The sequence below is a fragment of the Lepidochelys olivacea genome (genome assembly GCF_965140295.1).
Source record: "Lepidochelys olivacea isolate rLepOli2 genome assembly, chromosome: 17".
NCBI classification, from domain to species: Eukaryota; Metazoa; Chordata; order Testudines; family Cheloniidae; genus Lepidochelys; species Lepidochelys olivacea.
In genome coordinates this window covers 19138466-19161744 of record NC_140427.1, presented here as the reverse complement: position 1 = coordinate 19161744, position 23279 = coordinate 19138466, and the positions used below count along the sequence as shown (strand labels likewise).

The 23279-nt window shown below is 54.7% G+C and overlaps 1 protein-coding gene across 2 annotated transcripts in view; it reads left to right on the top strand.

The window, feature by feature from the left end:
* RASA4B (RAS p21 protein activator 4B) overlaps positions 1 to 23279 on the top strand; it is a 48633-nt gene that overhangs the window by 21282 nt on the left and 4072 nt on the right. Inside the window, exons 4-16 of one of the 2 annotated variants that reach the window (XM_084650944.1) lie at positions 2102 to 2163; positions 4787 to 4916; positions 10495 to 10576; positions 12761 to 12892; positions 13991 to 14082; positions 14546 to 14663; positions 15534 to 15687; positions 17657 to 17721; positions 18303 to 18415; positions 19554 to 19746; positions 20507 to 20644; positions 21166 to 21310; positions 22594 to 22751. In XM_084650944.1, coding sequence (XP_084507070.1) covers positions 2102 to 2163; positions 4787 to 4916; positions 10495 to 10576; positions 12761 to 12892; positions 13991 to 14082; positions 14546 to 14663; positions 15534 to 15687; positions 17657 to 17721; positions 18303 to 18415; positions 19554 to 19746; positions 20507 to 20644; positions 21166 to 21310; positions 22594 to 22751 — 1582 coding nt within the window. Of the gene's footprint in view, positions 1 to 2101; positions 2164 to 4786; positions 4917 to 10494; positions 10577 to 12760; positions 12893 to 13990; positions 14083 to 14545; positions 14664 to 15530; positions 15688 to 17656; positions 17722 to 18302; positions 18416 to 19553; positions 19747 to 20506; positions 20645 to 21165; positions 21311 to 22593; positions 22752 to 23279 lie in introns of both variants that reach the window. The other variant, XM_084650943.1, reaches the window with a different exon arrangement.

Below are 23279 nucleotides of genomic sequence, written 5' to 3'. Positions count from 1 at the left end.
GGCTGTGAAGGAGGTGAGGGGTTTTCCCTCAGCCGGGGAGCTGCCCGATGCCTCCTGCTGGCAACGCAGATGGAGACCCAGCCATGTGGGAAGGTCTCTGCCTCCCCTGGGGATCAGTCAGCTGAACTGCTCACTTAGCTGCCTGCAGAGCATTTCAAATAATCCTGGTCAGCTGGAGAGGGGCTGAACAACCGCCTAGCCTGGAGGGGCTGGAACAATGTGATGGGGTCACTGCAGGGTTCTCTCTCCCTGAATGTCAGGAGGACAGAGGGCCAAACCCCCCTGCAAGCTGCACACAGGTAATTGAGGGCACAGATGCTGGTCCAGCGTCCAATGCCAAGGGCTGGCTGTTCGGTGTGGCAATGGGAGCACTGGTTAACACATGGGAGAGGAAACTCCAGATGAGCAGTTACCCCACAGTCATGGAAGAGGAAATCCGTTGTCAGCTTGATGCACAAGAGTGAGCACGCAAGTGGGAATGGAAGAGGACAAGCCATTCAAACCTAGAGGGTGCAGATTTGGACTGTCAGCCCAGTGGGGCCTGCCTTTGTGTGTGAACACCCATGGAATTTGCTAAGTATATGTAACTCTTTTTGTGGGAATTTTATTTCTCACAACAAATGATTCAGGGCGGGAATGGCACCTCGCACCTGCCCACAACCCTATGATAACAAACCAGCTGGCCTGATCTATTTACTCCGCAATACCAGAGCAATGTGCAAAGTCCACCATTCCCATGCAATCCTCCCATAATAAACTGGGGTGGCCTGGCCTTGTCAGCGCCCTGCAATACCAAACCAACGCGTGAGCCCCAGCACTCCTGAGCAACCCTACGGTAACACAACGGTGTATGCAGTGCCAGCAGCCACACAATAGCAAACCCAGCTTGTGCAGCACTCTCGCTCCCCGGTGACCCTACAATAACGCGTGCACAACGCATGTAGCAAAGGGGAAGAATAATTTTGACAGGCTGCCATGTTTCCAATTAGTGGCCTCTCTCAAGCAGCTTGTTGGAAGCCTCTGGCAGGATTGAGGGAGGCGGAGGGCTCCAGTGGATAGAACGCTGGACTGGGTCTCTGCTCTGTCACTGGGTGCCCTTGGGCAAGTCTTGTCCCCTCTCAGTGCCTCAGTTTCCCCATCCCCGCAGCAGCGCTGATGCCATCTTGCCAGCCTCTAGTCACTGCTGTGGTGCAGTGCTGGTGTGTGCACCATTGGGGTTTTGGGGAGCGGTGGAGCCCCAGCACACAGAGCATCGCAAGCAGATCTGGGTCAGGAAGCTTAGTCAAGCTAACCTGGCAAGGACTGCTCCTCCGCCCACGCGAGGAGCCGGGAAGCAGCAAGAAGCAGGGCTTTGTAAACAGGACGGCGGGGGGTGGAAGCAGCACTTGCCCAGGTGACAGGCTGGGCTGATTGCCCAGCAGCGTCTCTCTGAAACTGATCCCAAGAGGCTAAGGGGGGCTCCCAGGGAGCTGCAGAGTTCCCAGATCTCTCTGGAGCGGGCTCTTTAAGGGGGAAATGGCATTGCGCATTAATGAGCCAAGGAGGCTGCACCCTGAGCAGGCTGGTAAGGGAGGCAGCCTGGCCTGGCGGAGCACAGTGCTGGGACTCGGGAGACCCAGGTTCTGTTCCCAGCTCTGCTGTTGGGTGACCTTGGCCAAGTCACGTCCCTTCTCTGTGCCTCAGTTTCCCCACCTGCGCAATGGTGATAATGCTACTGACCTGCTCTGTAAAGCTCTGAGAACTGCTGATGGAAAGTGCTTTTGGGAACTAGGTTGGCTGGGATGACCAGGGCTTGGGTTTGAGGCCAAAGTAGGGATATAGCCCCAATTCAGGACTGCGCGTAAGTACATGTTTGTGTCCTAGTGAAGTCACTGGGACTTAATCACCGGCTTAGCTACTGCCCTAACTGGGACTGTGGGTTGGGGTGGGTTATGTCAAAATCTTGTCCGTGTCTGAACCAGAAAGCGAGTTAGCAAGTTAGAACCATGGGGTCAGGCTCCAACCTGGGGATTTGAATCGGATGTCTGCAGGGGTTTGGCATGTCGAGATTTTACATTGGCTCGGCCCCTGCACTGCGAGGTGCTTTGTTTTGTTTCCCCAGCCGTGATGATGTTATCGGGAAAGTCTGTGTCACACGGGACGTGCTGACTGAGCATCCGAAGGGTAAGGCTGATTCTCACTCCAGCTGCGTCGGTTTCTTTGTATAGCTGTGCATGCCGCCAGACACGAATCAGCACGGTCCCTTTCCCCGGGGGCACCGAGCCGACGCTGGGAAGCGGCTTAGAGAGCTGCTTCAGGGGAGTTGCACCAGTGGAAACAAAAGCAAGGCTTGACCCCACAGCTGATAGCAGTCATGAGCCAGCCAGAATTTCTCTTGCGGCTTCTCCCCTGCTGTTTACGCAGCCCCGTCAAAAGCGACCACCTTGCCTGGTTGCATCTAAGAATGTAGAATTGAACCCTCAAGCACTAGTGCCCTGCTACTGCACCGGGCACTGTGCAGACCCCCCGTGCATGATGCCTCGGAAAACTTGGGTGTGGCAAATGCAATGGCATTTGATTTGGGGTTTGGGCTGTCACTCGTTCCAGTCCCCCTGTGAATCTGTGCAGTCTGTGTCCTAGCGTAGTCTCCAAGCCATGTGCTGCCGTGTTTGGTGACTAATGAGCGCTGCATGCAAACCCTCTGTCTGCAAGACGCTGCCCCAGATCGGTGCAGCCTGGGTCCCAATGCGCCATCTCCCTGCAACACACTAGCATTGTGTTTTGTTGGTGAGTGTAATCTCTGTCCCCTGCTGTGCCTTTGCTGGGACTCTGAGAGGACGCGCTAAGGCAGAGGTGGGCAAACTACGGGCCACATCCGGCCTGCGGGACTGTCCTGCCGGGCCCCTAGACTCCCGGCCCCGGCCCCATCCCTGCTGTCCCCCCTCCCCCGCAGCCTCAGATACCGCCACAGCTCTGGTCCTCCACTCCTGCCAGGCAGTGTGGCTGGCTCTGGCCGGGGGCGGGGTTGCGAGCTCCTACTGGGCATGGTAAGAGGGTGGGTGGGGTTGGGTAAGGGGCAAGGGGATCCCAGGGGGCAGTCAGGGGAGGTTCTGGGGGGGGGCAGTCAGGGGACTGGGAACAGAGGGGGTTGGATGGGGGGGTTCCCAGGGGGCAGGGGTGTGGATAGGGAGCAGGGGTGAGGGGCTTGGATGGGTCTGGGGTTCTGAGGGGGGCAGTCAGGGGGCAGGAAGTGGGAGGGGGCGGATAGGGGGTGGGGGCCAGGCTGTTTGGGGAGGCAGAGCCTACCCTGCCCTCCATATGGTTTTGCAGCCCCGATGTGGCCCTCAGGCCAAAGTTTGCCCACCCCTGCGCTAAGGGCTAGTTTGCAGCACAGGAGCGTAGCTGCTCATTCCAGCAGGCTCCCATCGCTCCCTCTGTGCAGACAGCGCCCCCCGTTCTGAGCTCTGCCGAGCTGCAAGTTGCCACGGCCCCGGGGTGATGGGCCAGCCCTCCCTGCAAACTGGAGCCATCCCATACTCCTGGCGATTCGGCCTGGGTTCTAGCTAGTGGCTGGATCGAAGGGGTGAACTAGCTGCAAACTAGTTAAGAGGGAGCAGAGAGCGAGTTCCGATAAGCCCCCCCTGTATTGCAAATCCTTCTTGCCAGGAGGAAACAATCTCCCACCTATATCAGGGATGAGTCATGCAGGTCTCTGGCTGCCTCAGTCCCCCCATCCTTGAGTAGGCAGCTCACGTCCTCTGCTTACTCTTGCCCAGCTGAGCCAGCCGCTAGACAAGGGCAGCGAATGCTGCGTGGGTGGAGGAGGCGGGGAGGGGGAACTCTGCGCTGGCCTCCCTCCTGCATGTGTCTGTCTGGGCAGCTGGGTCCAGCCCAGAGGAGGCTGCAAAAGGGAAGGGAGCTGCCCTATGGGGGGGGTCTGTCCACATTTGTGGGGACTTGGGAACTCTCTGGCTCTTTTGGACGCCAGAGAGGCTAAAGATCCAGGTAAAGGGTCCTGCACCACCCCACTGCCCCTAGCAGTGAGAGGCTTTGGGTGGTTCAGGGGATTGGTAACGGGGTACCGTGCCTTTCCCCGCTAGGCTGCCAGCTTGGGCCTGGTCTGAGACCAGAGGTGACTGAATGTCATTACCCTTTGATACCTCGCCTGCAAACTGAGGTGCTAGCCTGGTTCTTCTGGGACAGGGTCTGCGTGGCACATGCCACCAGCCACTGCTCACGGTAACGGGCACCTGTGTCGGCAGTGGGAAAGCTGGGGTCTGAGCAGGCTTGGAGACCCAGAGCTCCTCTCCTTCCAGGTTAGGCGCCAGGCTCGTTGGTGGGAAGGGCTCTGCAGAGAGATGACTTTGGGCTCTAAGCCTGGTACCTTTTGCCAGCATTAAATTCAATGTCAGTCTGTCTCTTGGGGGAGTAGTGTGAGCCGACTGTGTGACACTGTGATGGGTCCGTGGTTTGGGCACTAGCCTAGTGAGGCCTTGTGAGACTCAAGGTCAAGTTCCTGCTCTGCTACAGACTTTGAGTGACCCTGGGCAAGTCACTTAGCTCTATGCCTCAGTTCCCCAGTTGTACCATGGGGATGACAGCCCCACCAGCCCTGCCTCCCAGGGGTGTTGGGAGGAGAAATGCATTAAAGCGCTTTGAGATCTCCTGATGGAAAGCCCTACATAAGAGCAAGGTGGTATTATTATTTATTATTATTAATTTCCTGTGTGGAAAAGGGGCCTGACCAGACAAACCCGTGGCAGGGAGGCACACACAGCCTTCTCTACCAGCTGTTCTCTCTGTCTAGGCTACAGCGGCTGGCTGAACCTGGCCGAAATCGATCCCGACGAGGAGGTGCAGGGGGAAATCCACCTCCAGATCGAGATCCTGGGCAGCGACGCGGCAAGGAAGCTGCGCTGCAGGGTGTTTGAAGCCAGGTAAGGGGGTGGAGCAAGGCAGAGACAGGCCTGCAGGGAGGAAGCTGCTAATGCCCCTTTGCTCTCCAGGAAGAGTCCAAAGAAGAGCAATGAAACTGATCAGGGTCCTGGAAAGGAGGAGGGGTTTAAAACCTCAGGGCAGTGCAATGTACCGGTAAGGCTCTAAAGGGGCGGGGGCTGTCACAGAGGGGTGTGTGTGTGGTAATAAGCAATATATACCAGGTCGCTGGGGCTCTTTCTTTTACCCTTGCTCATAAAATGAGAAGAAAGGGACGTCCAGTGATGTTACGAGGAAGGCAGTGTGATCTAGTGGCTGGAACACTGGCCTGGGTTCTAGTCCCACCTTTGCCACTGGCCTGCTGGGTGAGCTTGAGCAAGTCACTTCTCCTCCCTATGCCTCAGTTTCCCCATCTGTAAAGTGGAGCTAAGTATACTGACCTCCTTTGTAAAGCGCTTTGAGCTCTGCTGATGAACAGTGCTATATAGGAGCTAAGTATTATTACTACCTGGGGTATAATTAGCCTGTGGAACTCGTTACCACAGGATGTCACTGAGACCAAGAGCTTAACAGGATTTGGAAAAGGATCAGACGTTTATCTGGCTATTGAGAAAATTTAAATTAAAAAGGATCAGACTCCTCCTGCTTCAGGCCATAGATCAACCACTAGGTGCCTGGGGCTGGGAAGAAACGTCCCCCTGGGGCCGGATTATGAGAGATGGGGTCTCTTGTCCCTGCCTCTGCAACGACTGCTGCGGGCCCCAGCTGGGGACAAGACGCTGGGCAAGATGGACCCTGTGTCTGCTGCATCCTGGCCATCCTTGTGTGCACAGCACCCGCAGCGCACGGTCTGATGCAGCTGGCAGAACGGCAGGAGCTAGACTGAAAAGGCGTTTGGCCTGCCTGCCTCTAATGAGGGGTTAATCTTCCCTGTGGCCCTGGCTGCACGCCCAGCTGAGCTCCCTCCACCACAGGGCTCCCTGTTAAATGAGTCCCAAGACCCCAGCTGCTACAACCGTGACAGGCTGTGTGAGAATCTGCTGCAGGTGGGGGCTACCGGTGGGCAACTGCTGACCCCAAGGATGGGCCTCTCCTTCCTCCGTTCAGCCTCTGCGTAACCGTTTCCTCCCCTGGGGCCTGCGCCTCGAGAGCCCCTGGGCTGCGCTCCTGGAGACCGCTTCATGTCTGGCCCCAGCTCTGCCGTGGGGCTGTGAGGACTGGGGCCTGCAGGCAGTGCCAGGCTGGCGCGGGGGCCTTCCTGCTGCAGCGTGGGCAAGACTGTGCCAGCTGCTGCCGGGTATTTGCTCCAGGTACCAGCCTCCCCAGGCATTAGCCATCTGCCTCCCGAGTCGGGGCTCTGTGACCCACGAAGGCTGCGCAGATGGAAAGCCAGCGTTTTGTTTGGGCAGAGCGCCCTTGAGGCGGCTCTCTCTCATCCGCCCCCTCAGAGCAGCCAAGCGGCCCAGCCTGCGCTCTCAGCCAGGCGCAGGGGGGAGGAGAAGCCCCTGGGGAGCTGCAGGGAATCTGCTTCCCCAAGCTGGCGAGCTGCCTGGAGTTCCCTTCCCTGTGACTCACCAGGATTCCCCCTCCCTCTCCTGACCTTTCTGCTGGCTCTGGGGGGAGTACCCTGCACTCCCGCAATGACCAGCAGTCCGTCTAATGGCCAGGAGGCTTGTTCCAAGGGCTACGTGGGAAGGGAACAGCAGGGCACCTACAGGAGAGATTCGGACACAATTCCCTCCTGGGGTTTGCTGGGCCACATGGAGCGAATACTCGCTGTCTTCAGCCCTGCTCTGGAGCCAGACTGCCTGTGGGCAGGGATCCTTGCAACTGAGCAGCCCACAACGGGAGGCGTGTGTTGTCCAAGTGACATTGCAGGGGGAGTTTAGGGAGGCATCTGGTCAGGATCCTGGGGTTTCTCTTCCCAGGGGATCCTAATGAGCACGCGTGCTCAGGGCCTCTCTCCTCTGAAAGGCAGCACGTCCTATGTGAGACGTGACCCCCGGGCCATTGGTTCAGTATGCAGTGATTCATATACTCCGTCACCAAGCGCAAATCTCTGCAGCAGCCTGGAGTGTACCCACCCAGGTACTCAGCAGCATTCTGTAGCTGTGGGGTATTATTCCTCTATTAACGAACAATAAGGAATTAATATTCATACCGTGGTAGTACCCAGAGGCCCTGATATCAACCGCAGCCCCTGGGTGTGGGTCTAGTCCCTCTTTGGTGGGGCAGGAGGAGAGAAGGCAGCCCCTTTCTTTGGTCTGTTGGCATCTCCAGTCACTGAACTGCATCATCAAGGAGTCTGCTGGGTCTGTTGGTTGCCCCGTTACTGTTTTACGCTTCATTATTTTCCATGTCTGCTTAACAGGCCACCTCACCCACCCCCGGGCACTTCCCCCAGCAGCAGGGAGCTGGGAGGGGGGAAGTGACGAGTGCAAATTCTAGGGGTGAGTGCCAGAACCTGCGACTCCCTGTGAAACAAACGAGCCCCTTGTGTGACTCGCTCTGGGAAACGCCTCATTGGCCAACCCTGCATGTGGCTTTGACGCTTCAGGTTTTCCCTTTGCACACGTAAGCCTGGCAGCAGAGGGTGGCTTTTCCTGGCTAGCAGTCAGCGACACTCCATGCATGCTGATGGAGCCTGTCGCCTGGCTCCAACCCGCCCTGTGTATTCTGGAAAGGGAGCACTTGAAACACATTAGGCTCTTTAATTCCCTAATTAAAGAGGATGAGTCTGGTTTGGGTGTCCGGCTATTTTTAGCTTCAGTCCCTCACAATGTAAACTGGAGTCACTCTGCTCCTTCTGGGGAGCTCTGCTGAGGGTGTTGATTTGCGCTAGCTGAGGACCCAGCCCGTATGAGTCAGAGAGAGGACTGCGTGGGAATGCGTTTTCCCCACTAGGCTCTTTGTACCTGCCAGTTCTCTAAGGCAAATAATACGGCATCCTTACTAAAATGCCCTGGAGCCCTGCGCACATCAACCCCAGTTAAAAGCATCATCCCACAGGGATCTCTGCCATTTGAATTCTGAACAGCGGGATCGGCTGAGCTCTGCCTTGTTAATAAAGGATAGTGTAGGTGATCAGAAGTGCTTTGACGCAACCATGGATGTGTTTAGATCCCAGGGAACAACTTGGAGCGTAGGAGGCAGAGTGGACTCGGCTGTAATGAAATGAATATGAAGGGGGTGTCTTGGGGGGGGGGGTCGCACACGTGCACACACGCTGTGCTCTGCCATTGAGACTTTGCTTTCGTTCTTTCTTGGCCTGTCATTCTTTATTTTAAGCCATCCAGACTAAAAATACACCGTTGCTCTTGGCCTACGGAAGGCCATAAGCGTTTTATTCCCAGTTCGTCAATACCCCGTGAACAATGTGAACTTTGCCATGGAAAACCTATGTCAGTGGAAGTAATCTTTTGGGCGAGTTTAAAGCAGGCGGGAATTCTCTTGCTAAAGAGAGAGGGTAATAAACTGGGCTGGTTGGTTGTTTTTTCAAAACCATGAGGGTTCAATTGAACTGCTCTGAAAAGATATGGGGGATGCCACCTGTGGAAATAACTTGTGTGTCTAGCTACAGCGAGACTTAGTTGGAGCGGTGCTTGAATTTTTACTTGGTAAGAAATGACTGGTGGAGGGGCGGGATGGGGGGGGGAGAATGAGGGCACTTTAGGGAATGGGGCCGGCGTGTGTCTCTTCATCGGTTATAAGGCCAGAAGGGATACTAGTAGAAATATTTCATCAGACAATTCTACTGCAGATTTTGCTGGAATCTGATCAATTTCATGCCTTCTTCCAACACATCCGTGTAAGCAGCTGGGTTGCGTCCGCAGAGACAAAGCACACACGCAATCAGCAAAGGGTTTGCCTCTTGGGAGGGTGTCTCTAACCAGAGATCAGACCAAGTTACCGTAAGCAACAAAAGAGTGAGAACGCTGCCTCATGCCTGGAGTTGGGCACGTTCCTGAAAATAGCATGTATTTATTATATCAATCGGTAGTGTGTGCTTATCTGAAATGTATCCCACCTGGTCACGCTACGTTGAAAAGGCTAGAGCAAAAGTAGAGGGGGCTCGGAGACTGGCAACAAGAATGATTAAAGGCCTGGAAAAGAGGGGGGAGACAGGACTGCTTACCTGAGAGAGGCGACATGCTGAAATAATGAATGGTAGAGAGAAGGTAGATCAGGGCCCTTCTGTTCACTCTGTCTTGTAAGTACAGGGAATGTCGCTGACAGACACACACGGAGAAATAAGTGTTTACCCACCATGCAATTGGCCCGTTGAACTCATTGCCACAAGATGTCACTGAGGCCAAGAGCTTAGAAGGATCGTGAAAAGAATTGGCCATATATATATGAATAATGAGAAGGTCCAGGGTTACAATAGCGAGGATGGGGAAAAGGTGGGAAGGAATGTAAACTCTCGTTCTTCCAGTGAGCCTCTGACTCATGGGTGTTAGAAAGATGATTCCTCTGAAGCAGCTGATGCTGGCCACTACCAGAGATGGGCTATTGGACCAGTGTAGCAATTCCCATGACCCTGAGAGGGCAGCTTGACCTTCCCAAAAGAGTTCTCTCCCATCTTCCCCCAAGTTCCGCTGTTGTTGGCTTTTCCCTGAGCGCTCATACAAAGAGTGGGGGATGCTGAGCTGGAGTTAGCCCTTGTTTACCAAGAAACAGCTGGCACCCCGGGACATCACACCGCTGGCTGCTTTCAGTGGCCAGTCTGGATCACCCAGTGCTCCCAAACCTGCACCTGTCAATGGCCCTACCCCCCACCCAAGGGATACTGGGACAGTGTTTCCTGCTCATGCCACAGCCCTGTGTGACATGTACAGGAGCTCTGTGGAAGCAGCTGGTACCCCATGAGGTATCAAGTTATTGCCCTTATCTCCTAGCCCTGACTGGGCCACATGGCAGATCCCTCCCTCCATCCATGACTCCCCTACCTTCCCATCAGCATTCACACCAGTTACGGACATGCAGCTTGTTCCCCTTCTTTCCCCTGCAGATGGGCTTCCTTCCTCTGTCCCTGTAGGCATGCAGCAGCCAGGAGTAATGTAGGAGGGAACACGCATTTGAAAGCAGCTTTGGTTAGGTAGCAGATTCTTTTATGGTGCTCACCATGAACTGGCCCCCGTTCTTTTGTGCTTTCGGTAGGAAAAGGGAGGATCTTGCAGGTTCCCCTAAAGCTGCTGGTAGCTCAAGCAGAGCTTAGATCAGTGGCAGTTCCAAAAAAACCCCCTTTTTTATTTGACCCACAACAAAAACTTTTTTTTTTAAATTTCCAACAAAAATGAAACATTTCATTTAGATTTTGAGCTTTTTAAAAAAAATTCTTATTTTTTACGTTGGCTTCAATAAAACTGAAGGAAATTTTCTAACGAAAAGGTCACTTTGAAACGTCCAAATGAGCCCTGTCCGAATTGAGTTTGGTTCTGGGCCAACACCGATTGGCGAAACGTTTCGGTCGACCTTCATCTACATTTTGCACTGACTCGTTTCCATTGAAAAAGATTGCCAGCTCTAGTCAGAAGCTCTTTTGTGCTAAGGCCCTTCTGATTCCTCCTCTCTCTGCAGAGATTTGGCTCGGAAAGACCGGAATGGCGCTTCCGATCCCTTCGTCAGAGTTCGCTACAACAGCAAGACCCAGGAGAGCTCGGTGAGTCGAGAGAGCAGCTTGGGGTGTTGATCCCATTGTGGGGACAGGGAGGAGAGCAGCCTGTGCTAGAAACTCCCTCTGCCTTTCCCTTCCCCAAGGGGAGACCCAGGGATACAGTCAGCCGCATGAGTCATGTTTGTAGCACAGCACCCTTTATGGACACAGCATCCAAGGTTACTCTTGGATGGATCAGTTAGCAGTGAAAGTTACATGTGAGCATCACTGGGACCAGAGCCCTAGGAGCCTTGTTCTGTGCAGAGGTTGTGTTGGTGCTAATGGGATGGCTCGGGGTGGTATACATCAGGCCAGAGTTTGGCCCTGGTCGTGTTCAGGACTCCAGGAGGAAAGCCGCTCGGGTGTGGCGCTATGAGCCATTTCAGTGACGTTATTTCAGGTAGAAGACGAACTGCCTCAGGATTTCCTCTTGGGATGGGCCTGAGCCAGACTCCTGAGGTCTGAACAACCCCAGGCTTTGGGGGGGGATTGGCACCCCCAATCGAAATGTTGTAGCATGGCCCCATTTCTAGTGCCCTGTTGGACTCCTGTCGTTGCCAGCCTTGCAGCTCAGCTCTGGTGGCACTGTCTGTATCCGACCTAGGCCTCTTTGCAGTGACCTAGTACGGGAGTATAAACTTCACTCCAGACATGGGCATAGCCTCTCAGTCCAGGTCAGCACCTCCGGTTTAGCAGAGTGGGGACTATCAGAATGGTACTATCTGATCACGGAAGTAGTTATGCCCATCTGGGGAAGGGATCCAGGTGCCCTCTAGATGTACGGCAGGAGGGTAAATGCAAGGGACGGGGAAGAGCAGCTGAAGCTAAATGAAGAACCAATGGCGGTAAACTGACCCTGAAAAAACGGAGGCTGGAAATTAGAAGGTTTCTGACCATGAGAGGAGCGAGGCTCTGGAATCCAACAAGAATAGTGGGGACAAGAAACCTACCTGGTTTTAAGGTGGAGCTTGATAAATTTAGGAGTGGGATTGTATGGGCTTGCCCGCAATAGCCACGTGCTACACTCCATGACCTAGGAGGACCCTGCCCGTCCTGTTCCTGGATGGCAAACGATGCATAGGAACTGTTTTGCTGTGAGAAGAAGTCAGCAGACTGAGAGATCTGCTGACGCTGGGAATGGAAATGTAGGTAGTTTAGACCTAAAGTTTAGCTTCTGTACAGTTGGGGTTTGTTTGTTTTTTAAAGAAAAAGTTTTACCAGAGCCGATAGGAATCAAAATGATTGCCCAGTTACAAAGCACAAAGGCATCAGTACTGACCACCACAAACGTCCCCTCAAAAATCACGAGATTGGCTTAAAGAAAGGAAATTGGGTTCTTTTTATTTGCCTTGGGTGTTTTGAACCTTTGGGTCACGTTTTCGCCCTTGTGAGCTAGAAACTTACTTTTATAAAAGGAAAGTTGTGATTTCTCCCCCCCCCCATCACATGACTCCAGGAGCTGGGGCTTTCAGTGAAACGTGACCTGTGACAAGACTCCCTATGAAATCACAAGAGTTAGTAACACTGTGTCATGGCAACACGGGGCTGTGAGGAGTGGGGGTTAACAATTGTATTTGGGATCTTAACCTGCTGTAGTGCATGAGAATCAACGGCCTGAATTCTCAGTGACACTAAGTCCACATTATACCACTCTAGGAGGGAAGAGGCCTTCCAGTGGTCTTAAATGTAAATGTATATGCATTTGAGTGCCCCTTTAGATTGTCAGAACCATTTTATAACCGGCTGCCCCAAACCCCTAGGCTTTCACCACTCCTCAGCTCTGAGGTGCTGGAGATCTAGCTCTGGCGACTGTGGCTTGAGGCCGTCTCTGCAAATGCAGGGCCTGATATTCCCTGTCCTGTGCCTTGCATGGTCACTCACGCTGTGCAAAGTGGGCGTGAGGTGCTTTACACTGATGCAGACGACCAGGCAAGGTGCATAGCCGCAGTGAATCAGGTCAAGAATCAAGGCCGGGAAGAATAATCTAAGGGCTGTTAGTGACACAGGTAAGAACACTCTTTCTTTCTTTCTTTTTTTTTTTTTAAAAAAAACAACAAAAAACAATTTTTCCCTTTAATTTGCTTGGTGACTCGGTGAGATGCTGTTCCCTTGTCCTGAGCTGCTTAGTGGAGCATGACAGATCCCGCTGGGGAGGGTGATGAAAGCTGTACTGCTTTGCCTTGCCCAAAGGTGGTCAAGAAATCCTGCTACCCCCGCTGGAACGAGACCTTTGAGTTTGACCTGGACAAGTCTGCCACAGAGAAGCTCTGCATTGAGGTGTGGGACTGGGATCTCGTCAGCAGGAACGACTTCCTGGGGAAGGTGAGGGATGACCGCCGGCTGATCAGAGCCACCTCCATTGGCCTGGTTCTTATACAGTCGGTAGGATTAATATTTAATAAGCTTCATGGATCAGACACGGGGCTGTGAGTCAGACACCTTGAGGGTCTGGTTCCAGCTCCACCACTGACTCTCTCTCTAGCCTTGGTAAACCCTGTTGCCGCCCCGTGCCTCAGTTTCTCCCATCTTTGAAATGGAGGCAGGATGGCCCAGTGCTCAGGGCACTAGTCTGGGACTCAGGAGACCTGGAATGAATTCCCAGCTCTGCCACAGCCTTCCTGTGTGGCCTTGAGCAAGTCCCGTAGCCGTTGTGTGCCTAATCTGTGCCAGGGGATGACAGCACCGCCCTGCCTCGCAGGATCAATGCATTAAAGATGAGGAGGGGCTCAGGAACTTCCCATCACTGTAAAATCAAAGAGTGAGAATTAGATGCTTAGGTGGAAACACCTAAGTTAGGATGAAATAATTCTGCCTTCCTTTGTACAGTGCTGCCAGCCCCTCGGTGAAGTCAGGTAGAAGGTTAAGTATTTTCATTATTTTTATCCAAACCACTGAAGTTCCAGGGCATGCTGGGAGTTCAGATAGAAGCGTCTGGTTCTGGGCCATCTCTAGGCTAACCGCAAGCATCCTGAGCATGGCCTAGCGGAGGAAGGGGGCGTTCAGGATTCAGAACTGCACCAGGTGTCAGTTCCCACCTTTGCCACAGCCTTCATGTGGGACTTTGGGTGGGTCACCCAATCTCTCTGGGTCTCAGCTCCCCATCTGTGAAATCCTTTCTCTCACCCTGTGTCTCTCTCTTGTCTGTTACACTGTAAGCGCCTTGGAGAAGGGACTCTCTCTCATTCTGTGCATGGACAGCGCCTAGCACCCTGGGGGCCCTGATCTCAGTTGCTGCCTCCTAGGTGGTGGTGTAATATGTGCAGTTGGCCATGGGAACGAGCTAACGGTGAGAGAAGTAGCTGGTGAGACTCGTTGGAACTATTCCAGAAGTGATCCGCTAGCGAAAGTGCCCTGTGGTAACCCAGTCAGGGAGAGGGTTACGTTTTCCTTGCCAGCTTTCTCCTCCTGTGTTCTTCCTAGGTGGTGTTTAATATCCAGGGGTCACAGACCGTTCAGCAAGAGGAAGGATGGTTCAGGCTGAGGCCAGATAAATCCAAGCCCAGAGTGGATGAGTGAGTCCTTCTTATCCAGTTACGTTTTCATGCCATAAAACGCAGAGAGAATGCCAGGGGATTCAGCAGGGGGTGCTGTCCCTCCTAGGCAGAGCTGACCCCGCCGTTCCTGGGGCTTGCAAGGCAGGCGACGTGGTAGGGGGCGCTCTCCCCTCTGCGTCTGTATTTCTGGGCCAGCCTTTCCAAAGGGACGCCCGCCTGTGGCGTTTCTGCACACCACGATCGGGTGGGTGTCCTCGTGGGTCCTGGTACATGTGGTATCTCATAGGAACATAAGAACAGCCCTACTGGGTCAGACCAAAGGTCCATCTAGCCCAGTATCCTGTCTTCTGACAGTGGCCAGTGCCAGGTGCCCCAGAGGGAATGAACAGAACAGGTCATCACCAAGTGATCCATCCCCTGTCGCTCATTCTCAGCTTCTGGCTTCTCTCCACGCTTTGGTTCTGTGCTTCATCCATTTCAGAGGCAACCTGGGCTCCCTGCAGCTGCAGGTGAGGCTTCGAGATGAGACAGTGCTGCCAGGTAGTTACTACCAGCCTCTGGTCCAGCTGCTGAGCCAAGAAGTAAAAGCGGGGCCCAAGGTGAGCTGGCTGCACCACACCATCTCACACAGGACAGAGCTGGGAGGCTGCTCAGCTGGGCACATGGCTAATATTTCCTGGCATCACCCCTGTTCAAAACAGGAATTCAAAGTCCTAGAGTTTTAAGGTCATTCTGATCATCTAGTAAGAGCTCCCGGTCAGCCACCCTGCAGGCCGCAAGTGGCTCCTGTGACTCGCAATGAGCTAGGTTGGTAGTGAAAATATCATTCCCTGCTGCTGATCAGCTCATTTCAGGCCATCAGCCAATTACCATTCGACGTCTGCTCAAGGCCCCCACCAATTCTTCTCATGCCGTGACCGACATCCCAGACATAGCCCCGCTAGACTGATTAACCATCATCTGTTTGTATTGTGATAGCACCTAGGAGCCAGAGTCCCAGCCCAGGACCCCGTTGTGCTAGGTGCTGTACAAACAGAGATGGCCCCAGCCCTAAGCAGCCTACAGTCTAAGTAAGGCGTTTTGGTGCGGCTGCATGGGGGAAGCCAGTATAATCCACACTGAGCGAGTGCGGTCTTTGTCTCTGTCCAGTGGCTGGCCCACATAAGAGGGTAGCAGTCTACTACAGCTGGCAGCTAAGGGAGTCACTCCTGTAGCTCACGTGGCAGAGGCTTGTGCTTTTATCACTGATGATGCAGGGTTTCGAACCCCACTGTCAGCCCAAGCGGGGTTGGTTACCCCAGTTCTGCCAATGCGTAGGCTGTACTCGCTCTGTAGACAAAGGACTTCAGCCTCCAGAGCTGCCAGCTGCCAAGAAAACTCCCCAGAACCCAGTGTGCCCTGCCGAGGGGAAAGGCCTTATTCTGCCTGCCTCTTCCACTCACTGCAGCCCCTGCTTCTCTTCCCAGCAGGATGGGAAGCTTCATTTAATCACCCTGATCGATGAAACTACAACGGCAGAGTGCAGACAGGAAGTGGCCATCAACCTCGTCAAGCTCTTCTTAGGCCAAGGCTTGGCCAAAGAGTTCCTGGATCTCCTCTTCAAGCTGGAGCTGGATAAAACGGGTGAGGCACGAGGATATGGGGAGGAGCCTGTTATTACACTAGCAACAAGCGACCCAGCTACAGTCTAGCGGATAGAGCACTGGACTGGGTTCTATTCCTGGCTCTGCTGGGTGGCCTTGTTCAAGTCACTTCCCCGCTTTCTGCCTCAGTTACCCCACCTGTAAAGTGGGATAATGCTATCAACCTTCTTTGGAACGTGCTTTGAGATCTACTGATGAAAGGGGCTAGGTAAGAGATAGGTGGTGGTCTGGGGATGTAAAACTAGCAGGAATTCACAAACCGTTTTCCTCCTGTCACTTACTTGTCCTCTTTCGCACCCAGTGAGTCCATTAAACAACACAAGCGTTTCTAGTTAAGGGGCAGCCTGTTCCATGTGTACGGGATAGACGAGTGTCCCGAAAGCCAGGTGCATGTCCTACAGCTGCTCTGTGCTGTGAGCCCGGTTCTCCTCTCGCTTACTCTGATGTAAATCCGGTGCAGTGCGACCGCGGTTACAAGGTTCTCTCCAGGCTGGTTGGTTTACCTGGCTCTGAGTATGTAAGTAGGGAATACAAAGAGCGCCATCTACTGGCAAGTAAGAAAATGGGACATTGTTCGTAAGCAAGATAAAGTCTGGTGCAAGTGGCTGCTGAAGCCCCAGCTCTGAACAAGTTTAACTGCACTAGCGAGAAAGGAGAATCTGTCCAAGGGGCATCTGTGGCCGCTGTCCCTGGAGGATCTCAGCACCTCCCCATCCTTAATGGAGTCAACCTCACAGCAGCCCTGGGTGGCAGGGCAGGACTGTTCTCCCTCTTGTACAAAGGGGGACCTGGAGCACAAAGAGACTAAGTGACTTGCCCCAGGTAATGCAGGAAGCCTGTGGCAGAGCAGAAGAATTGAGCCCCGGTCTCCCATACCCTGGGCTCCTGCTCTACGCACTGGGTCATCCTTCCTCTCAGAAGCAGGGGGTGGTGCCCAGAGTTTTTCATCAGACTGTCTTTGCCCTTCCCCAGCCAACCCCTTCTCCCCCCATCATCCCCTAAGTCTGTCACAAACACAGTAACGTTTGATTTCAAACCCACAATGTCCCTGCAGGCTTGGGATGAATCGGGGTCAGCTGCCCCGGCCCATGTGAGTTTTGTCTGTCAACCTCCAAACAGCTGATGATGCAGAGAGGTCACAGACAAGGGGCTGGGTGGCTCTGGAGTCTGCTAATGGCACTGAATTCTAAAACAGGCTAACCCCCCACTTCGGGGGTGTTCTGATCTGGAGGCAGGCTTCAGGAAGAGCTCTCTTCTCCTAGTGACCAGGGCTAATGTCTGCTGGCCAGGATGGAGCTACAAAGCTTGACAAAACGGTGGCTGGGATGATTTAGTTGGGGATTGGTCCTGCTTTGAGCAGGGGGTTGGCCTAGATGACCTCCTGAGGTCCCTTCCAACCCTGATATTCTATGATTCTACTCAAAGGGGGGAGTCACAAGGGAGGCAGTACCACATGTGGAATTCTGTCACCCCTTGATTAAAAACGTTGCTTTGGGAGACGTGGGTCCAAGTATCCAAGTGGGGCTGATCACCAAAAGCCTGGAGGGTTGGTTCAGCTCAGCACTTGAGGCTGAACATTAGTGAGAATTAGGTGTCAGGACTGCTTATGAGAGTCACCCCCATTCCCATTGGGCCTGCAGGGCTGGGCTGGAAGTGCCAGGAGATCCTGCCATGATGGGAATGCTTAGAAACGGCAACGTGAATGATGATAAAATAATTGAGGGGGGACCTGAATTTTTCCAAGGCCCCGAAAGGGTCAGTTCAGGTTCGACTTGAGCTCCAAAGTGAAGCTTTGGGTTGTTTTTCTTATTTTATCCAAGCGCATTCAGGCTGGCCTGCAAGACACGCCCTAAGCATGCAATACGCACCAGGGAAATTCTGCTCCAAGTGACCAAAGCTGGGGGCTCTGGCTCCTCAGGTCTCTCATGGGTGACGCTCTCATTTTTCAGATGAGCCAAACACGTTATTCCGGAGCAACTCCCTGGCCTCGAAGTCGATGGAATCCTTTCTGAAGGTGCTGCCCCGTGCTCAGCCCGCCGCATGTTATACCCTGGAGTGTGTTATCAGTCTTGTAGTAACCACGAATGCCAGGCAGGGAGGTGACCTCATAGATAATCGAGTCTGGCCCCCCTTTAGTTGCCGGCTTGAAACCCGCTCCACAACTCACCGCTAGAGCTGGGGCTGAGCTGACTCCCTGTGACTGTGGGGAGTTTGGATCCAGATCTTTACTCTGCAGCCCGCCATTATCTCTGTAACGGGCCAGGACAAACACCCAGCTCTGGCACCAACGAACTGGGAGGAGACCAGGGCCTTGGATCCCTGTAGCTGGAGTCCATCTGTAAATGTTAGATCCCCCACACCCTCCGCCCCATCCTCCGTGAGATAGTGGGGTGGCCCCTGAGACTTTCATTGGCCAAAGGGCTGCAGTGGGGGAGAGATCCGGACACGCGGTGTGGATCCAGCTTTGCCCTTCGGATGCAGGACTGGGCCCGTCTCCTGATGGCTGTACATGCTGAGGGGGAGAGAGAGCGTGTGTGTGTCTGTGTGTGCGAGCTGCACACTTCTCTGCCTGCCTCACTGGCCGCCTCTCCTTAGGTGGCAGGGATGCAGTATTTGCACAACGTCCTGGGGCCGACAGTGAATCGAGTCTTTGACGAGAAGAAGTACATCGAGTTGGATCCCAGCAAGGTGGAGATTAAAGAGGTCGGGTAAGCGGCAGCCCCCGGGGCAGGGGACAAGAGTGGCAGAAACCAGGAGCCATGTTCTGGCTCCGACACCGAGGAATGTGGCGCTGACGTGTAGGCTGCTACCCCTGACTGCCCTGGTGCCAGCCACCCTGCCCTAAATTCACACTGCTGCTGGAGCTGACAGTGCTCCCTGAACGTAGGGGATGCGTGAGGCTGGATGCTCCTCTCCCCTGGCTGTAACTCCCATGAAGACCTGACGCAAGTGAGATCAGGCCCACGATCTTTAGGAGCCAGAGTCTCTGGGTATGTCTACACCGCAAACAAAACCCCACGGCAGTGAGTCTGAGCCCAGGTCAGCTGACTCGGGCTCATGGGGCTTGCGCTGTGGGGCTAAAAGAGCAGTGTAGACATTCGGGCCCAGGCTAGAGCCTGGGCGCTGAGACCCTCCCCCCTTGCTGGGTTTCAGAGCCCGGGCTCCCACCCGAGCCTGAACATCGACACAGCTATTCAGCGTGAGGCCAAGTCAGCTGACCTGGGGGTGGGGGGTTTGCTGTGTAGATGTACCCTAAGGGGCCAGCTGGTGTCGTGTGGCATCACTCCATTGACGTCAATGGATCTACACTGACTGACACCAGCTGAGGATCAGGCCCTAGATTCTGTGTGGATCACAAACCTGCCTAACGTTCCCCCTCCAAACAGAGCGTTCTCCTAAAGCCTGTAACTCCCTGGCTGCAAATCTCTCTCTCTCTCTCTCTCTCTCTCTCTCTACTCTGGGCCCCTGGAGGGGGCCAGTAAAGGAATCCCAGGGCTAGAGAGGAGCCCAGACCAAACCTCCGGCTCACTCCTGACTTCGTTCTCAGGCCTGTCTCTAAACAGAGCCACACCAATGCCAGGGGATTGGCTGATGACTTAGGAAGAAGGGAGCTAACTCACCCGGTGATGGTCCAGCTAGTTCAGCGTCCTATATCCCACATCACGCTGCGCTAGACTCTTCAGGAGCAATCCTTCCTGACCCCAGCCGGTGGCCAGCATGTGTCCTGAAGCATGTGGATTGGCAGCCCTGCACCGCAGCTGTGTGGCTGCAGAGACCACTCATGCTTACGCACACGGTCTCCCCCAGTGTGCGTTCCTGACTGTGTCCCTGCGGCTCGCCCGGCAGGTGCTCCGGGCTCCATCGGATCCAGACGGAGAGCGAGGTGATCCAGCAGAGCACCCAGCACCTGCAGTCCTACCTGACCGACCTGCTCATCTCCATCGCCAAGTCAGTGAGGATGTGTCCTGCCACCGTCCGCGCCACCTTCAGGCAGCTCTTCAAGCGGGTCGAGGAGCACTTCCCGGAGAACAAACACAAGGTTGGTTGCCAGGCCCTCCCCATCCCTTTCTGTCACTGGCCCAGAGGGAGGCCAGCCCAACACAGAGACGGGGATGGTGATGTTTCACTGCCAGAGAGACCGTGACTCTCCCCAGGGGACCTGGCTGTCCCGTGCTGTGGCTGGCTTCCAACAGGCATTGGCTGTGAGGCTGCAGAACAACTTAACCCACCAGGCAGCAGCTGCCCAAAGCCTGCTGCTCAGACACAGCAGTGATGGGAGGGGGGTGGCCTTGGCTGGAAATCGCAGCCTTGTTTGAGTCTGGACCAAGATGGGCTCCAGTGCAGGGCCCGCTGAGGTGGGAGCTGCAAGGAGCAGCACTGTGGTTCAGTGGGGGGCGCTCTTCCCTCTGGGCAATTAATGAAGCAATGGTGGCCTGCACGGCTGGTCAGAAATTAAACTGCTCTGTGACGGAAAATGGGGTTTTCGGCTAAATACAACCAATAGTGGGGAAGAATCCTGCAGTCAACTTAAACTGCAAACAGCTGGCATGTTTGTTCCACCCCAGAGGTGGCTGCATTACAGTGGCAGGAGAATATGCTCTATATTTGCTAAAGCACTTTGATGCTGCTGGCCCAAGGAGGCTTGGGGGGCCTGATTCTGATTGTGCTTACACAGAGATTAGCTGACAGACACATGGCCTCCCAGGGGGATGGTTAAGTTGCTGCTATTGGTATTTAATGAGCGGTTTCCTTCTCTGTCTCCCTGCCGACACCCCTCCCTGACCACTCTCCTCCTGCAGAACGTGAAGTTCATTGCCGTCACCAGCTTCCTCTGCCTCCGCTTCTTCTCTCCTGCCATCATGTCCCCCAAGCTCTTCCACCTGCGGGAGAAGCATGCAGATGCCCGCACCAGTCGGACCCTGCTGCTCCTAGCCAAAGTAAGTCCCATGTTGCCCCAGGCTGCGCTCCATTTGGTGTAGGGGAGGTGTCTGTGTCCATAAGGGACCCTGCCAGCACTTCCCAATGCAGCATTTCCAATCGGCTAAGCCGAGGGGCTGGCATGGGAGCACAGGCAGTATTCCCCCAAGCAGCCCACCTGCCGCAGGATGCCGGGCAGCCCTCACTGCCTGCTGACCCAGTGTGTCATGCTCCCCTTGGGTGGGAGGCGGCAGTGGGGTCAGCTAGCCTTCCTGCAGCTCTCTGAGTGAGGCCAGGACATTTGGGGGACTCCAAGCAGCAGTGGGCTGCATCAGCCACTCACACAGCCAGAGAGAACCACAGAGTCTGCTTGTGTCCAGCTGCCCATTTCTCTACAGCAGGGGACTGAGAATCAGGACTCCTGGGTTCTATTCCTGCCCTGATGTCGGGCAGAGTGTAACTGCCCCAGCTTTGCCCAGAGCACACAGCTGTGGGCAGCTCGGGTGGCGTGCTGTGATCCTTCCCTCTCGTTTGGTGCCAGGCTATCCAGACTGTGGGGAACATGGACGCTGCGGCGAGCCGGGCCAAGGAAGGCTGGATGGCCCCTCTGCAGCCCACCATCCAGCAGAGCATCTCCCAGATGAAGGAGTTCATCACCAAGCTCATAGACATCGAGGAGAAGGAAGGTGAATGGATCTGCTGGAACCAGTTGGTCTAAGGACCCCACACCTCGCTCCATCTGGCTTGGGGGGGATTCGCCGTCACTGGTGTGGTTTTGGGCTGAATCCCTCTTCTAAAAGCATAGCAGCTTCTGGCCCCCACAAGTAGAACGCTGGGACTCTGTCTCTCTGCTTAGCCTAGATGGATAGAGCCAGGTAGATCAGACTGGGATCAATGAAGTAGCCTGTGTCACAGGTCAGGGGACCTGTATTCCTGCTCCATGGTTCAGCAAAGACACCCACTTTTAGGCTTTGGGCCCCAGCCACCCCCTTTCTTGGATGGGACCCACATCTCATGCCCACCTGAGTCAGGTTTCCCCAGGCAATACAGTCCCCTGCCTATGCTGTGATAACCCCAGCAAGCCAGGCTGTTTAAAAGGTCAATGTCTGCACTTTGTTTCCCCTCCAGAGGCTAGGACAGGAGAATTTCCCATGGGGATCAGGTACCACACAGCCCTTTCTAAGCACACACGCTGGTCTTCAGGTGACAGCCTGAAAACCAATAAAAATAACCTACACGTGTACTAATAGAGTTACCTGAGATGGGCTCCAGCAAGGGGCGATCAGTCTGGCCGGCGATGGGTCCTTCGCACCGCCCCCAGGCGGTTTTCTGTGGTTGCGAGTCATGGCGGCCTCTGCTCGGAACACACACGTAGGTTAGCCTTTCCTCTATACAGCTGGGGCCTTTGGCTCATACAAGAGTGAACCACAGACGCAACCTCTCTCCTCAGGGTGGGGCTGCAGAAGATTGGGGCTTTGCATAACCAGAGGGGGGTACGTTGGGGCACGCGCACACTCTCTCTCTCTCCCTGGGCAACCCACTTAATTGTTTGTCCCCAGAGTTCATTCTTGTCTGGCTCATTGTTTCAAAGGCTCCCTGGGAGTGCAGAACACTCCCCCGGGTTCACACTGGTCCCGTCTGCCCCAAGGCATTACGTACAATCCCACAGCGATACATAAACTGTGCATTCTTAATACAATGGACTCCACTCCCAAGAAGGATTTCTAGGGACAGTGCAGGAAATGGCCATCTTTGTCGCAGGCGGCCCCGCCTGCAGGCGGTGTGCTCCAGCGGACAGGGCACCACCTTGGGAAGGAGACTTGCGTGCTTGTCCCGGCCGTGCTGCGTGCCCTGGCTGTGAAATGTGAATCGCTCTGGGAGACTCTGCTCTGAGGTGCTTTGAGGTCTGCAGCTGCCCGGGGGCTAAGTGGCAGCTGTCTGGTTCTGAGGGCGTCCCTGTTGCTTGCAGAGATGGACCAGCCGAAGGCGCAGACGCTGGTTGTGAAGGAGGGGCCTTTATTCATCCACAAGAGCAAAGGCAAAGGGCCGCTGCTCTCCTCCTTTAAGAAACTCTATTTCTCGTTAACTAGTGAGGCCCTCAGCTTTGCCAAGACACCCAACTCCAAGGTAAGGGGGACGCACCCTGCCATTAGCGGGGAGTGGTTTGCAGCCTGGATGGGCCCAGCTCAGGGAGGCAGCTGCTGGTCCCACGTCTTCGGTTGGGCTGCACTGATCGTGGAAGAGAAGTGGCTGTGGGGCCTCAGGTGGACACTCCGCTTTGCCTGGACCAGGCGGACAGATGGAAGCTGCTTCCCTGCTCAACCCCCATCCCAGCCTTTGCTGCCAGGGTCGCCATGAGCCCCCTGGGAGCACTGTGCTCTAGGGGATATTCAAGGCAGGGCACATTCCCCCTGACACATGGCAGTGACACGGGGCAAAGACTCTGCTCACACTGCTGGGACTGAGAGCTGGGTTTGTACCTCCATTTGCCCATCTGTGACGTGGAGCTGAACTGCTGGCTTCTGGGGGTGGTGTTGAGAATTCAGGAACATGTACAAAGCGCCAGGGGTGGGTGAACTGGTCAGGGGGGAGAGAACTGGCCAGAGCCACCCCCCCAGGGCCTTGAAGGCTTTTTCTGCCCATCCAGTCAAGATC